Below are 16,019 nucleotides of genomic sequence, written 5' to 3'. Positions count from 1 at the left end.
CACTGGGGGTGCCCGAGCAGCCCTGCTGTCAGGCTGCAGACAGCTCTGGCCGGTGCTGGGTGCACGCTCCCTCCCACACTGTCGCCTGGTTCTGCACATTGAAGACAGGGCAGAGGCAGACCAGAGTGGCTTTCCTGATTAAACATCTTCTGGAAACTATCCCAGGGCCTTGGATAGGCTGTGCTTTGCACAGAACGTTTGTGAAAATACATTTAGTCTTCTTACTGACAGAGCTGCTGGACTGCCTCTGCTTCCTACAGCTCAGAACAGCCTCCCAGCAGGCCAGCCCCTCCAGCGACCTGGGGCTGAGATGCCGCTGCAGAGGGCAGGCCCCCTCCAGGGTGACGGAACCCTGCTCTCAGCCTTTCCTTCTGTAGCCCTTGTTCATCCTAACAGCTCTGTCCACACCCACCCCCAGCTCTCGGGAACAACAAATTGTAAATTGGACCAGCCTGTCTCTGTTGGCCCAAAGAAAGACTATTATTTTTTAACTGAAAATGAACTGACCAGTTCTGTTTTAGGGACCAGCCCTGTTTTAGGGTCTGGCTCTCGAAGACTCACAGGGGAATATGTTAAAGGTCAAGGCTGGAGGAGACTGTCAAGGTCAGGTGGCCCAAGGATGAGGGGAGACAGGGGCTGCCCTCCTGTTCTCACTGTCTCCCTCCCTCCCTCCCTCTTGGTCACTTGCCCTTTTTCTTTTCCCTGGTCACTCCTCTCAGGCCATGCCCGGCAGTAGAGCTCCTGGGCACCCACCAGAACCTTCTGGAATAAAGGCTGCAAACACTAGTCCGTTGAGTTCCTTAGAGCTCAGGCTCATCGGGATAGTCACGTGGAATTTGAGGAGCCGGCGGAGACTTGACGCTAAAGTATCGCTATGTTGGCTGAACTAGACAGCACATCCCTGGAGGCGGGGTTCCTCGGAGGCTCTGAGGCTTCAGTGCAGGGCTGCTTGCTTGCACCAGCCCCCTCCAATGCCTAGTTCCTGGCATATTGTTTTGTTTTGCATATTGTTTTCTTTTTCTTAAAGATGGCTCCAAATTGCATGCCTCAGGCACCTCGGACTTGGGTCCTTTCCTGCACTCTGCTGCTGGCACTTCCCGTGGCCAAGCGGAGGACTTGTGAAAACTAGCAAATCTGTGCTCAGCCACAGGGCCAGGACCCTGTTGAAAATGCTCTCTGGCTTACCAGGGGTAAAACGCAAAAATTAAAAATGTGAAAGAAAAAATTTATCTTAAAGCATGTCATTAAAAATACCCATTGGTGAGCATACGTGTCTAAATCCTGCTTGTGGTCCATAACTTTGAAAATAGTTCGCCACGTTCAACTGATTTCCGTTGAGAAGACCCCTCCCACCTGGGGCACCCAGGGTGCAGGCTGTCTTCTACACTACAGGACCCCATCCACATCGAGCTCCCATTGGCTCGTGAACAGCCGCTGGGATGGCACACGATGGATTCTATCAGATTCCAACCAAGGGTGGGGCGAGGACTCCACCCCATGGGATGTACAATTCTCATAACATGAACTGTGTGCGATTAGAGCATCTCCTTTTTGGAAGAAACTCAATGATTAGGGGATATTTGATTTTTTTAAATGTTAGAGCTCGTCTTCATGTTGCACACGGCCAAAGTTCCAAGGGGAGTGGGTTGACAAACCTTCATGTTTTAAATCCCATTGAAGAACTTCAAGGGAAAAGAGAGCTAGTATCTCAGGGTTCCCATGGAGATGACCCATGAGAAGGTGTTCCTACACTTCTCCCTTTCCACCTCTGCTTCTAATTCTTATTTGCTCATTCCTGTTAACTTTTCCACTTGATGGCTTTCTGTCTGGTCCCACCAATTCTCTTCCCCTCTTTCCCCTCCATCTTTTCCTTTTGTCGATTTCCCTCCCACTCCTTTCCTCTCTTCTCTTTCTTCTTCTCTTCCTTCCCACCTATCTCTCTTCTCACCTTGGCCTTTTTACAGTACCCCTGCCCCCACCTTCCTGGCCTTTCCTAGGTGGACCCAGTAGGGGAGACCTCACTGCTCACTGGTTTCTCTCCCAGCTCCTCAGGGTTATATCCCAGCATGAACACCATTGGGGTATTTTAATTTATATAACCAGTTACAAAACCTGAAAAAAACAAACAGGCCCCAGGATATTGGACAATGACAATTCATTACTCTGAACAGGAAATTGAGACACTCATGTTTTCCTTCCAAAAACAACTCTTTACAAATCCCTGTTTATTAAATATAGGGTTGAACCATATGAAGTTGCCATTTTGGGGGTCAAAGTCATCCAAATGCTGAATCTGAACAGAACAGACACCTGATCCCTTGCGAGAGAGTCTATGAAAAGTCCCTTCTGTTGGCCACACCGACCTAATGCTGTCTGAGCGCCGGGGCCCTGGCTGGGGGCCCGGAAGCTGCTGTGACGGCTGCGGATGGACACACTGCCTGCACCGAGCGCGGGCATTTACCTGGCAAAGACATTTATGGCTTCAGATGTTCGAATGTCACAGGCATGATTGTCACTTAACGTTACGATTTACAAACACCCCGGAGATCACTTACTTTTGTTGTTGTAGACTTACAGATAGAACTGCGCCCGCTGGCATTTCGTTTTGCCCAGACCGATTTCGCGTCTAAAGTGACCCTTGGGTACAGATTAAATGCCGCTGAAAGCAAAGCACGGAGTTCTCTAGATGGTCTTCATACAAATTAAGAATGAACGAAATTACTTACTTAGTCTGCTCCCATTCTGTCAAAATATGAATGCCGGGCATTGTTCATTTCTGCCCACCTCTGACGCTGTGCTCTGGGGTCTTATGAAGGCTCACTCACAGTTATAAAAGCCCTGCAAATGTCTAAAATCTACCTAACATGCAGGCTGGGAGAAGAGCTTCCTTTTTATTCTTCTATTTAACATTATCACTTAAAGTTGCTTAAGTTATTTTTTTTCCTACAATATTTCATTTTTCAGATTATGCACGGAGAATTCTTCTGTCATACTAGTTTCATAAATCATGCAACCACTGGGTTTAGTCTTGTTTTGATATTAGATTAAGGGGGATGTACAAATTAGGTTAAGGAAAGATAGGAGATCATTTTCTAACAAAGGGAAAAAAGAAAAAAAAAGAAATTCCAACAACTATGTACTATCTTTGTGTGTAGCTCACGATCCCAGAGGAACTTCATAGCTACAAGCGCCAGATTTCAGCAGAAACTGTGACCCTCATTCCACGCATCGTAAACTTAAATTATTAGACGATCCAATGAGTCATATTGAAAACGGAGCCACAAGTGGCGTTGTTACTGCACACCCACGCACAGGGCTTCAGTGTTAGGTCATCATAAAGGCCCCACGTGGGGAAAACAGGAGTAATGGAAGCGTGATCCTCGGTGGGCATGGAGGTTGGCTGGCACTTAATTCCGCGTGGCTCCTCAGAACTTCACAGGTGTTCGGAGGACAAAGGCCATGCTGGGGTCACACACCCATTTTAATGCTTACATGTCACTTCGCTACTTCTGTAACACTTTCCTCTTTGGGTGTTTGGAGTAGAGGGCAGGCCCCTTAGGCACTAGGTCACTATCCCTGACCCCAAAGTATGTGAGATGGGAAGCTAGCAGTGGATTTTCCTGTATTTGACATAATAAATAATACTTCAGTGGGTACTTGGAGGCTAGGGCCAGCGATCAAGATTTGCCTAGGTTTCCTGTTCTGCAATATCCTTGTGTTTATCTAAGACCTAAAGCCTTTACCTCTAATTTCTAAAATAGCAAGCATTTCCCCAGAAGCACTTTTCTTATCACTCAGGAATGATCTGGACTTTGGTCTTAAAATAATTTCTTCATTTCCTTCCTCTGCAAACGAACATGCCGAGTCTGGTGCTAAATCTAAATGTCTCCAAATGTTCCTGCTTCATGGAAAGCTCTGGCCGCAGAAATCACGTCCCAAGGTCAATTCCGTATTTGCTGTTGGCAGAGTGGGTAATGACTGTGCGTGTCTGGGCATGTGGCAACGCTGGCTGCAATGTGTCCCCGAGTCATAGACACAGGCTCTGTTCTAAGGGAGGACGCATAACCGACGCTGGACTAGTGCCCCCTCTGTACACAGGGAGTACACAAAACTGCCCCAAACAAGAGAGACACACGGTTTCCAACAATTCACAACACAACGCAAAACTGCGACCCCTGGGAGAAGGGAAGCTCCCACGGCGAGCCCCGCAGGCGGCCAGCCCTTCCCTTGAGGAGGCTTTGCCAACCATGATATAGGCCAGCGATTTTCAGCCTTTTTCATCTCAAGTTAATCACTGAAATTCTGCAGCACCCCAACATATATATTGTATTTTTTGCCAGTTTGACAAAAACAATAAATATAATTTTGATTTATTCACACTGGATGGCTATGGTGTTGGCTGTTGTCATTTTTTAATTTGACAATCTAAGGGAAAAAAGGTCAGCTTCCCTGACTAAATATTTCAGTCACGTTTTAAACATTCTTGCGGGATGCCTGTGTGCCTCTTGCGGCCCACCAGTGTGCCGTGGCACACCGGTTTGAAAATCGCTGATGTCGGCTAAGGTTGGAGCACAGCACAGCAGTTCGGCCAAGTGGAGAAAGCAGAGATCAGAGTGTGAGGAAGCTGAAGCAGCTGGATCACGAGGCAGGGCATTAAAGAGAGGAGGCAGTGCTGAGAGGGGGGACCAGAAGCCCTAGTGGGGGTCCCTACGAGTCTGTAGCCAAAGACTATGGTGCGCACGTGCAGGGCGAGCCTCCCTCCCTGCAAAGACTGACAGGACAGCAGCTGCAATGGGGCTGAGAGAGGAACACAGACACTGGAGGTTGAAAAATTACTTCTGGGGGACATGGACCTCGTTAACACTCCAACACCACGTTAACATCCCTGACGTCCAGTGAGGGCGTTAGGAAAGCTATGCCTTAGGAGCAAGAATCACACCCTTATAAAGTGAGACCCTTGAAAGTTCAAGATGATTAGCCAGTAACTGAACTGCCCACTAAAACAAGAATCAACGCTCTTCAGAGGATGATAACAAAATCCAGAGTCTCTACAGTATGTTGTTTAAAATACGCAGTATTCAATACAACACCAATAGGCATTCAAAGAAATAGGAAAATGTGCTCCAGAGTGAAGTAAAAAAGTGGGCAACAGGCACCATACCCAAGACAGCCCCAATATACTCAGCGGGTGAAGACTTTAAGCAATATTGTAATTATGTTCAAATAGTTATAGAAAAATATGGTTTCTTGAGTAAATGGAAAGAAAATCTCAGCAGAGAAATGCCACTCAGCAGAGAGATAAAAAGAACCAAATGAAAAGTCTAGAATAAAAAATGTATAATGGCCCCAGGGAAAAATGTTCTAGCTAAGCTGAATGGTAGATCGGAGATGGCAGAATAGAGAATCACTGAACATGAGGAGAGAACCAAAGCGATAATCCAGTTTGAAACACTAAGAGCTACAGTTCGAAGGAAAATGCACGGAACCCCAAGGAACTGTCGTCTGGGGTGACAACATCAAAGGGTCCAACACGTGCGTAGTTGGAGTCCCAGGAGAGAGAGCATGAGATAAGGCAGATAAAAAAATTGAGGACACAATGGACAAAAATGTCTCAATTTGGTGAAAAATGATAACTTTCAGACCCAAGAAACTGAATGAACTCTGACGGTTCAGCCGTAGAGCTCACCCCTGGGCCAGGTCAGTGAATCACTTGGATACTGCTATGTTTCCAAAACCTGGACCAAACGTTAGCCCTCAGGCTAGACTAGTCCGAGGTGCTGCCAAGTAGCTCGGGCTTCGTTGAGCAAATAGAGAGACAAGGAGCTAAGTTAATCTGTTACTGAATAGCACTGTCACTTGTAACAGAGCAGAAACTGAAGATGCTTCATAGACATTTGCCTGGTCAAGTTGCAGGTTCGATCATGAAGAGGTTACACATTCAGTTCCACAGTCGGGTTTTGCGACTGACCACGGCAAAGTCATCACCCTTCTGCACGAAGGCCATGTGGTGTGACTTCTTCAGCCCTGGGAGGGGCCTGCATGCCATTGCACTCTGGGAGACCTGCACACTGGGGAGGCTTTCGGTATGTGGGTAAGAAGAGCACTGTCTCGAATTCAGACTGCCGAGGAAGCACTCTCAGCTCGGCCACAGAGCAGTCGGTCAATCTCCCCCCAACCCCCTCTCATTTAACCACCATTGACTGGAACCAATTATCACAGGAACCATTCCAGATAATGAAGATACAGTGCTGAGCAAACAACATTAAAGCATTCAATTATTATTATTAGTAGTAAAGGCTGAAATGCTTTTAATAGCCAAATCTTTCATTCATAATTGAAATTCCTATATCCCTGAAATTTGGCTTAAATTCCCTTTGAGATACAAATGATGGATAACAGAGATTTTCCGGAGAGCATATTTGATAGGGGAGAGAGGGTGAGGATTATGGGTTGTGAGGATTGAAAGTGTGCAGGAGAAGCATCACCGCACACAACCAGTATGCACAGCTATTGCGCAGTCCCGGGCAGGGCTGAGGGACAGACTATGCTGTCGAACTGTGGCGTGTGAGTCAGGCTCTCTGAGCCTCAGTTGTATTAATCTGTAAAATGGGGATAATATTAGTAGCAGCTGCATGAGGTTGTGAGGGTCAGCGTGAGTTATCGACATGGTATGTTACGTGCTGGTAAGGGACAGGATATAGTCATATTGTGCAAGGGGGAGCAAGAATGAACTGCAAAGAGGGGCGGGGCAAAGACAGGTCAAGCTTCACACTCTGCTACATGCCAGCCCTGCCTCCATGTCCACCCGTTAACTGGGTGCTCACGCCACTGAAGCCCACAGAGAACCACTGGCATCCTATAGGCACATTCTCTTGGTGCCTAGATGGCCCATAAATGCACAGTGATGCTGGCCTGTTGACCAGACTGAACGGGCTGGAGGCCCTGGATGACAACGGAGTCTGCCAGACAGGGTCTGCGTGGGAAGCGACCCTAAAGGCCGACGCTCAGCCCTCCCACCAATGCCGCACTCCTCTGTCCACATCACTGGGATGCAGACTCCCCCAGCCTGAACATCTCTGGGGGAGGGGGCGTGGGGCATTTCCCTGTTGGATTGAGCAGGACCTGCCTGCCCCCAAGCATCCAGGCCTGGTTCTGAACTGTGGGGCTACACAGAACACCCCCATCTTTCACCCCATAATTTTCTAACGTGCGTGGGCGCCCCCAGCTGCGGTAAGAGCCCAGGGACCAAAAAGCTTTCTCCCAGCTATAAACAGAGTGAGAACCAGGGCTTCTCGTAACAAAGGTGGCAGTGGGGAGGGATAGAGGGTGCGAGGGGCCCCTGTCAGTTCACTTCTGAACTTACCTATGAGCAGCTCACGTACTTTATCATTGCTAACGATTTGTATGTGATCAACCTACAAATCATCTCGAAATGTAATAAAATTTTCATGAATGCTAAATTTAATAATGAATGAAGTTGACATATTCATGTGTCTTATAGGCATTAAACATTTACTAATTTTGATTTTATAGTTTTCTTTTTATGTTTTAGAACTTGTTTGTTTTCAGGTCTTAAAAATTTTCACTTCCCAGAAAAGCTCATGGACACTTTGCCTACAGAGTTTAATGGGTAAAATTAAACTGTGACCTGTGGTGTCTGGGCCCAAGGATTAATTTGACCCTACCAAGGCCATCACTTTGTGACGCTGTGCTACAATGTCCCTGCACTAAAGAGAACTCCTTGACTCTATCCCTAGTTCCTCATTCAGAATGGAGACTTTTGCAGATGGAACAAAATCGGAGGAAGGAAGGAATAGAAAAGGAAGGTATAGGAACAAATTAAAATTTGCCCGGAACCTCCCTTGAGAAAGCCCAGTGAGGGAAACTTTCACATTCATTCAAACAAATGTTTAATAAGCACCTACTATGTGCCAGGAGCAATGTTATAGAATGGTGATGGGGGGATGAAACAGGCTCTCAGCCAATTCTAACCACGGTCCAGGCAGGTGAACATCCTTATCCCTCCCTCCCTCCCTCCCTCCTTTCCTTCCTTCCTTCGTTCTTTCCTCCCTTCCTTTAGGAATTAACTGACTTGTCCAAGATATGCCCCAGAGTCAGACCTGGCAAATGCAAGCCCAGGTGACTGAGCCCACATCCCCTCGCTCTCCTGCAGAGTGCGGTGAGAGCGGTGTTATGGGCGTCCCGGGTGAAACTAACATGCGTTCACTGTTTTGGTGCGGACCACAGTCATCTGTGGGTGGTTCTAGTGAAACTTCACAATATCTTTCTTCGTGTCGCTGTCTATGTCCTGTCCCTGGACCACTGACCTCGAGGGCAGAGGGACTGTCCCCTACAGACCTTGCACCCCTAGCATGTAGTTGAGTCCTCAGCACACAGTAGGGACTTGGGAAGAGTTGCTGAGTAAACGGGGGGTTGTGTACACAGTGAAGCGATCACGGATGGGGGGTCAGAGCCCCGGTGAGTGGTGGCGTCCTTACAGGGCTTTTGTCGAGCACCTACAGAAGCCTGAGGAAGACCTCAGAGCATGAACGTACTTGTCCTCACCGCCTGTGCACTTGAAGGGCGCAGGACATGTTGTGAGCGTGGGTGCTGGGGTCCTCAGACTGGGTTTGGACCCACGAGTTAATGGCTGTGTGCATGTAGGCAGAGGATCCACCTCTCCTAGCTTAAAGAAAAGTGAGAGGCAGGCATGACCACGTCCACTCTTGGTTTGGGATTAAATGAGATATGGATCATCGTAGGCCTTGAACACAGCTGATGCCTGATAAACGTTATCTCCTTTCCCGTGGGCCTGTCTCTTTATTCTCTGTCCTGATTTTTGTCCCCTGAAAAATAAGAAGGGCAGACCCTGAAGGGCTATTTGTGTGGGCGAGTGCAGACAGCACAAGATGTCCCGGGATCACGTGGAATGGAGCAGCAAGGACTGATGTATACATACTTTCTTTCAAAGAAGATGGAATGTTAGCAAAGCAAAAGCAAACACTAACAAAACACTACTCCCAACAAATAAACCCAGGGAGTTCTGCTTGGGGCAGGGCCTCGCCTCCCTGTCTGTAAACATGGCTGGGGGGGTCACAGGGACTAAGCTGTGTGTCCAAGCCCGAGAGGTCAGGGTCTGCTGGCTTTCACCTTGCAGCTCTGTGTACTCAGCAACCGTGTGGGCCCAGGAGGCTCTTCCCCCCAGTCCCCTCGCAGGGCACGTTAATCACGGAAATGCTGTCGTGGGTGATTCAAGTCTACGGAGAGCACACAGCACCGCCGGGGGCCCACACGACGGGGTCCCTTATGGAACCATGGAACTTCAGGGAAATCTGTTCCAGATGAAGAGGGTCCAGTGCCTCTGGGATTTGAAGGCATGATGGTCAGGGCCAGCCAGGCTGCGATTTCAGGTGCCCACAGAGAGCCCCCATGCCTGCCCTGAGTCTCCCACCCGCAGTGGAAACAAAGCCTGCCTTCCCACGCGGCCGCAGCCTGGGACCCCCTTGGAGAGACTCGTGCCAGCTTTCGCTGGGAGAGACGTACACCATGTCTGACCCTTCGCACAAAGGTGTGCGTGGTGGACCTAAGATTTGCCTGAAAGTGGGGGAGCTGGCAGCGCTGTCCACGGCGCACCAAAGAGGGGTGGGGAGACAGTGCGGATTGAGGCAAAGGGACAGAAGGGGACATGGGGACACTGTCCAGGCCACCAGCCCTCCTCCGGCAGTGCATCTTGTTGCCCAGATGACAGCGTGCCCTGCGTGAGGGCGCCTTCCTTCGGGAGGTGCCACAGGCTGTTTCTGGAAGAGATTTTGTGTCCTTCCCCTTGGCAGCCCCTAACACACCCATCACTCGCCGTGGCCACAGCCCTCCCTCCCGCGTCCGTCGCTGGGGTTGGGAAGCGTTCTCGGTGTGCTGGGCCTGTTATGGGGTTAGTGAGCAGAGAAGCGAAGGGAGGCTGCTGCAGGGGGCTGGCCCTGCTGCAGGCAGCTCCTACCATGTCGCTCTGCGATGGTGTGGCCCCGTACTCCGACATCCCGTTGGAGGGCGCAGCTGGCTGTGGGGTGTCAGGCTGGATGTACCCCCTTCTGTCAATGAGGCTGCAAGAGAAAACGAGACAGTGGAGAGAAGGAGTGGGAGTAAAGAGTCAAAGACGCCACCAATGCTGTTTTAACTTCCACTTTGGGGGTCCCTCTTTCTGGGACGGGCCCACCTCAGACACCTTGGAATATACCCCAGTCGCCTTCACGTGTAGTTGGGCACCAGATTTCGTCACATCTGCGTTTTCAAATCCCATAGCACCTGTTCCCTCTGTGCCACCTGCTGCAGACCCTGCATCATGCACTGGCCTCCGGCCCACCAGCCTCTGCCCACCGTCCATGGCCCCCATCGGAGGACCCAATCACAGCACCCTTCCTGCGGGCACGGCTTCAGGAGCTTCATCACCAACGAACACGGTCCAGACTCCTGCGCTTGGCCTTCAGCCCTCATGCATCCGTGCCCCGCTTTCCTCTCCAGCCTTAAATCCACGTCTCCTTGTTGCACACTCAGCGCTCATAGGTTCGTCCCCTCCACAGTTGTGTCTGAGTGCCCATCACGCGCCAGCGCACTGCAGGGGCCAGAAGCCTCCTCCCGGTACGTGCTTAGGGCTTCGTCAGCTCTGGATTTTTGTTCAAACTGTTTTTTTCTTACCCAAAGTTACTTTCCCTCCCACTCCACTGTCCATCCTTGTTTTTTTTTTTTAGATTGTATTTATTTATTTTTAGAGGGAAGGGAGGGAGAGAAAAAGGGAGAAAAACATTAGTTTGCTAGAGAAATATCAATCATGTCTCTCTCACGCCCCCATTGGGGGACCTGGCCCGCAACCCCAGCCTGTACCCCAATCTGAAATCAAACCAGCGACCTTTTGCTTCGTGGAACAATGTCCAACCCACTGAGCCACCCTGGTCAGAGCTCCCCTGTCCTTTCTTCACGGCCAGGTTCAAACGCCCTGCAGCCCCGGCTCTTGTCCCTGTGCCCGCTTTCGTCCCTTATCTGGCTTCTCTTAGCGCTGCCTGGGATCCTCCCAGTGGGGCGCCTCACCATTCACTGGTGTCCCAGGGACTTGATACAGTCATGTTGGGCAGCCTGCAAGCGCCCGAGGAAGGGCAGTCTTCCTCTTTTCTCCCCCTCCCGCCCCTGGTCCCAGAGGACGTGGGGCTCAGAGTCCCCTGGACCCCACCCTGTTGGCATCGCCTGTGCCCCGTCTGCATCTGTCACGGGTGTGAGCTCCATGAGGGAAGAACGGAGTCTTCCTAATCATGGTGTCTCCACTGCTGGCAGCCAGGAGGAGCTGCGCAAACACTTGCTGACGAAACGGGAATGGTCCTTTGGCTCCCACAGACAGGCTTTCTGAGAGATGTCTCTAAAGGCATCTTTTCTGAGCTCCACGGCAGGGCCACCCAGTAGGAAGGTGGGGTGAAGCTCTACCTTTCCATCCAAAGAGCTGCCTGGAGTGAGGGCTCAGTGCTGACCTTGAGTCTAAGGGCAGAACAGCAAAGGGCAACAGGAGGTTCAGCTAATAAGTGGGTGTGCCCTCAGCGGCCCCTGTAGAGTGGGGCTCGGGCCACATTCCAGTGGCTTCTGCGAGATGCCCAAAGTGTCTCCCCACCCCTTCCCGGGCGGGTGGGGCCTGGGCTGCTTGGCAGCGGCTCCTGCTTGTCAGCTGGGCTTTCAGAAGATAGGAATTATCATCACAACTACTGTCTTCGGGTCTTCAAGTGACAGAAGAACAAGCCATTAAAAAATACTTGGGACAGGATCTTGGAATGGAGCTCTCTCTGCGTCAGTTTCAGTTGAATCCCCAGAGGTTTAGAAAAAAACAACAGGCACCAGGAACCTCCATCTGCTAAAGGGAAGTACTGGACCCCCACGCAGGATGTCAAAGGGGTTCTCAGACCAAGCGTGCCTGGGCAGAAAGGGCAGACATGAACCGAGCAAAGGAGGAAGTCTTGGAGAAAGGAGCCATTGGTACCCCGCTGAGGAAGGGGACTGGGAGTGCTGGTGGGTGAGGTGAGGGTGAGGCCAGACATGGGAAAAAGTCATCCTGAAGGGGCCTGTCTGGGGTTGAATGGTATCTCCCCGAAAGGCATGCTGAAATCCCAACCCAGCGTGGAAAGCGTTAACCTCTGGTGAACTTTGGAGCTCTGATTCACTGGAATGGCACGATTCTGGAGGCCATGAAAAGTGCCCTGGGTCCTGTTTTCCTTTTCAGTGGCGGGAGAAATTCGGGGACTTGCAGGGGACCTCACCCAGGAGCAGAAAAGAACTAGGTCACCGAGAGCGTCTGAAGGGATGCAGGGAGAAAAATAAAGTCATCGTCCTGCATCCCACGCGTTCAGCCTGTTTCGTGGACCAGCCAAGGCTGACATCTGCTACAAGTGGTCCATGGCACCCCCTGCCCCCCAATTTGGCTCCCCTTGTCTCAACTCTTGCCTTCTGCTCCCTGGCCCCCCTGACAAGCAGGCTCTCCCCTCACCTCTGAGCCTTTGCACAGGCCTTCCCTCTGCTGTCCTCCCACAATGCCGTTCCCCCATTCCTACTCGTCCTTTAGAACAGACCACTGAAAGCCCCCTCCCCTGGGAAGCCCACCCAGGGGTCCCCTCACAGTCCCTCCACCACTCTGAGGACTTGCCATGGAGGGGTCTGCATTGCCCAGGATGCTGCATGCTCCCCCGTGCGTATGCCCAGCACACAGCCCATGCTCAGCGACCCCGGCCAGGTGAGTTCCTAGGACTGGCTGACCCACAGCATTGCCCATAGGGCCTGACCCTAATCACACCGTGGGACTTTGTCTTTCCCATTTCCATTCTTCCTACCACACTTGTAGGAAGAGCCCTGCCCCCAAGCCTGGCCATTCCCATCCTGCTGTCCCCACACCCCTGGGGACACTTTGGGGAACCGAGTGGGGGGCTGCAGCTCTTGCTGGGCCACAGGAAGACACACACTCTCCCGCTCTCGTATGCGCACTGCTGTGCGGTTGAAGGATGTTTCAGAGGCAATGCAAGTGCACGGTTCTCGCACACAGGTGGTGCTGAGCCCGCCTGGAGCCACGACTCTGCTCAGGGGCGGTGAGGGGGGAGCTGGCTGGGACACCCACCTGTGGAAGCTCCCGGCCCTTTTGGGGGTGGAGGAGTTGGGAGAGGTTGGCAAGGAGAGGAGAAGGAAGGAGACAAGAGGGAGGAGCATCCAGCCAGCCCTGGGGGGCCCAAGGGCCAGGTGAGAAAGGTCAGCGGCCACGGTCCCTGCGTGATACAAGTGGTTCCAAGGGGCGGGCCATTCTCAAGAAATGCCCCATCCAGAGGGACTGGGGCTCTGGAAAGAATACAACCCCAACTCGGCCACAGCAGCAGTTTCATTTCGCTGTGAAAGAAATAATTCCCGCTGTGACATGACTGATCCCTAAACAGCAGAAAAAGGTGCCAAATGGAAATGGAAGATGCGGGAATAAGGAGAGAGATTTGGACAACAGTGAGACTTTCAATTCTTTTTCTGGATTCAGATGTGTATTCTAGACAGATGTTTGCTCAGGTCCCCGCCTCTCACCCTCCTCTCAGGCTCCGAGCCCCCACTAGCCATGAATAACCACACCAAAGGAGACACAAGCTAAATTGTGAAAACCCAAGCTTTCTAAGGACTTTTCTGGTCTCACGAGCCCCAAGAGGGGTCCCTGGGCAAGTCTGGAGCTCTCTTGGAGAGGGGCTGGCACCCTCGCAGGCATGCCTGCCCTACCACCTGAGGCAGCACCTCCACCCAGGGTCCTTGGCAGCCCCTTCCTGCCGGCCCCTCGGCAGAGGAGGCCAATCAGGGGCAGGTCAGGGGGCCCTGAGAGACCCCGACTCAGGAGAGAGGCACTTTGGGCTCCCAAGTTGCTAGGCCCAAATAAAAAATGATTCAATGACCCAAAAGCACCAATAACAATAACCCAGTACCAATTAACAAACGACCTTGGAATATACACTTGGGTTTTTGTTTATTTCTTTTCAGTGGCGGGGGTGGGGCACCATTCTTACTTCCCTCTTAATGTTTCACTGAGGCTGGTAATCAAGTGTGCATCTCAGGAGCACAGGTCAGCGATGGCGGGCCGTGGAGTCTGCGTGCTCAGTGGAGCCGCCTTGGAGGCCACCCCAGTGCCTTCTGCGGTTTCTCCCCGCTTTGCACACTTACAGACTTATCTGCAGAGGGAGGAGTGGCTTGGGAACTCACTCTAGAGGCCTGGAGCACTCGCTGAACACATGTATTTGAGGACTGCTTGACCCGTCTGCTGGACGCCTTCTCCACGCTGACGGTACTGTGGACATGTGTGATTCTGACCGGCAGGCAGCACGCCCCAGGCGGCCGAGTGCTGCTTCTGACAGCGGATGCTGGGGTCCGAGTCCTGACTAGGCAGCGTTCACCAGCTGTGTGAGCCTGGGCCCGCTATTTAACCCCTCTGTGCCTTAGCTTCCTCGTCCATAACATGGATATGATAGTACCTGCTTCCTGGGTAGAGAGGGAGGCTCTGCCGGTCAACACACCCAGTGCTTAGAGCAGAGCCTAACACTGTTCCGTAAGTGTCAGCTCCGCCAGTACTCGTATTACCGCCGTCTTACCATCACCCGCTTCAGCCACGCGGATCTCCCTCCGAACTACTTTCGCGTTTACAGTCTGTGCCGCTCAGCTCTTAGCACTCGGTCCAGCAGACTTCCTAACCGCTCCCTACCTCGTGTCCTGGTTTCCTCACTGTGCTAAACACAGCTCGCTGCCACCACCGCAGCACAGCATTCAGTGATTAAGCAGGTCACATGCCTCAGTGTCCCTACTTGACCCTTGGGGGATTTCCCCCGAACTTGACACAAATTCGGCATGTCAAGCATAACGCAGCCAACAGCCAGGTCTCTTCCATCCCTATTTCACAGAGGCTGTGTCTCCATGGTACCAAGTGGAGCCCTGACCTGGTGGTCACCTGGTGGTGACCTGATCCACTGCTGTGGCTGGGTCTCCCCCTGGGGAGGCCTGCGCTCACCCAGCAAGGTGAGGGTTTTCCAAAATCTGGGAAAGAGCGTGATGCTTTCGGCGTCTTACCTGGGGGAGACAGGCCCGCACAGGGCGACACAGCAGTTTGTGAAGATGCTCCCGTAGCTGTAGGGGTTATAATTCTCTTTACCTCTTTTATTTGACCAAGAGCCTTTAATCTGAAAGAAAAGGACAGTCAGTGACACAATATCCTTCACATCAGGGCCGAAGTTTAAGAGAACTGGACTATGAGAAGTCACTGAGAATGCAAATAATGTTTACTCATTTCTTCAGCAGGAGAACGAGGTAACGATTTCTGGGGACAATCTCATCTCTGCTACAGAACACCCCAGAACCACCTCACATAAGCCACTGGAGATCTCTCTCAGACTCACAGCTGGTGTGCTAGGAGAGTGATGAAACGAACAGCGGCCGGAAGGGGTAAGGTGGCTCCCCCATCACCAATTTATAGACCGTCTGAATTTGGACAAATGGTATTGCCAAAATGCTTTTGCAGATTCTGCTATTCTCAGTTACCAAATATAAATAACTGTATTAACATTCTTTTGACTCATGTATCTCACCAGCCCCGATTTTCTCAAGCCCTTCCGGTCACTACAGTGAGAGGGAGATGTACTGATAGACACTCTGTCAGAATCTAAACATTTAGATCGAAGAGGACCAGGCTGATGAAGAAACACATTCCAACATTCCGTTTCTTGTTTTTATAGCTCCTCTCCATCCACATGGGGTACAGGCAGGTACCCCCGCACAGAAGTTAAACTTTGGGGTCGGGTGAGCCTCCAAAATGATGTGGAGACATTGAGCATGAAAGGCAGACTCTACAGGCACTCCGAGGCGCCAGCCTGCCCTGGCCTCCGCAGGCAGGGGTTACAGGGGCTCTCACACTACTGAAAAGGACCCTCATGGGTGTGGCTCAGTGGTTGGGTGTCCTTCCACAGGGCGAGGGGTCGCCAGTTTGATTCCCC

At 51.4% G+C, this 16,019-nt stretch overlaps 1 protein-coding gene across 3 annotated transcripts in view; it reads right to left on the bottom strand.

Annotated features, from left to right (window-relative positions):
* ZDHHC14 (zinc finger DHHC-type palmitoyltransferase 14) overlaps positions 1–16,019 on the bottom strand; it is a 217,807-nt gene that overhangs the window by 3,736 nt on the left and 198,052 nt on the right. For all 3 annotated transcript variants that reach the window (XM_053913481.2, XM_024552102.4, XM_045188937.3), the window contains 2 exons: positions 15,100–15,209; positions 9,995–10,097 (listed from right to left, as the gene is read on the bottom strand). In XM_053913481.2, the coding sequence (XP_053769456.1) occupies positions 9,995–10,097; positions 15,100–15,209 (213 nt within the window). The remainder of the gene's footprint in view (positions 1–9,994; positions 10,098–15,099; positions 15,210–16,019) is intronic.

Source organism: Desmodus rotundus, chromosome 11 (assembly GCF_022682495.2).
Source record: "Desmodus rotundus isolate HL8 chromosome 11, HLdesRot8A.1, whole genome shotgun sequence".
Classification (NCBI taxonomy): Eukaryota; Metazoa; Chordata; class Mammalia; order Chiroptera; family Phyllostomidae; genus Desmodus; species Desmodus rotundus.
This window is presented reverse-complemented; position numbering and strand designations above follow the sequence as displayed.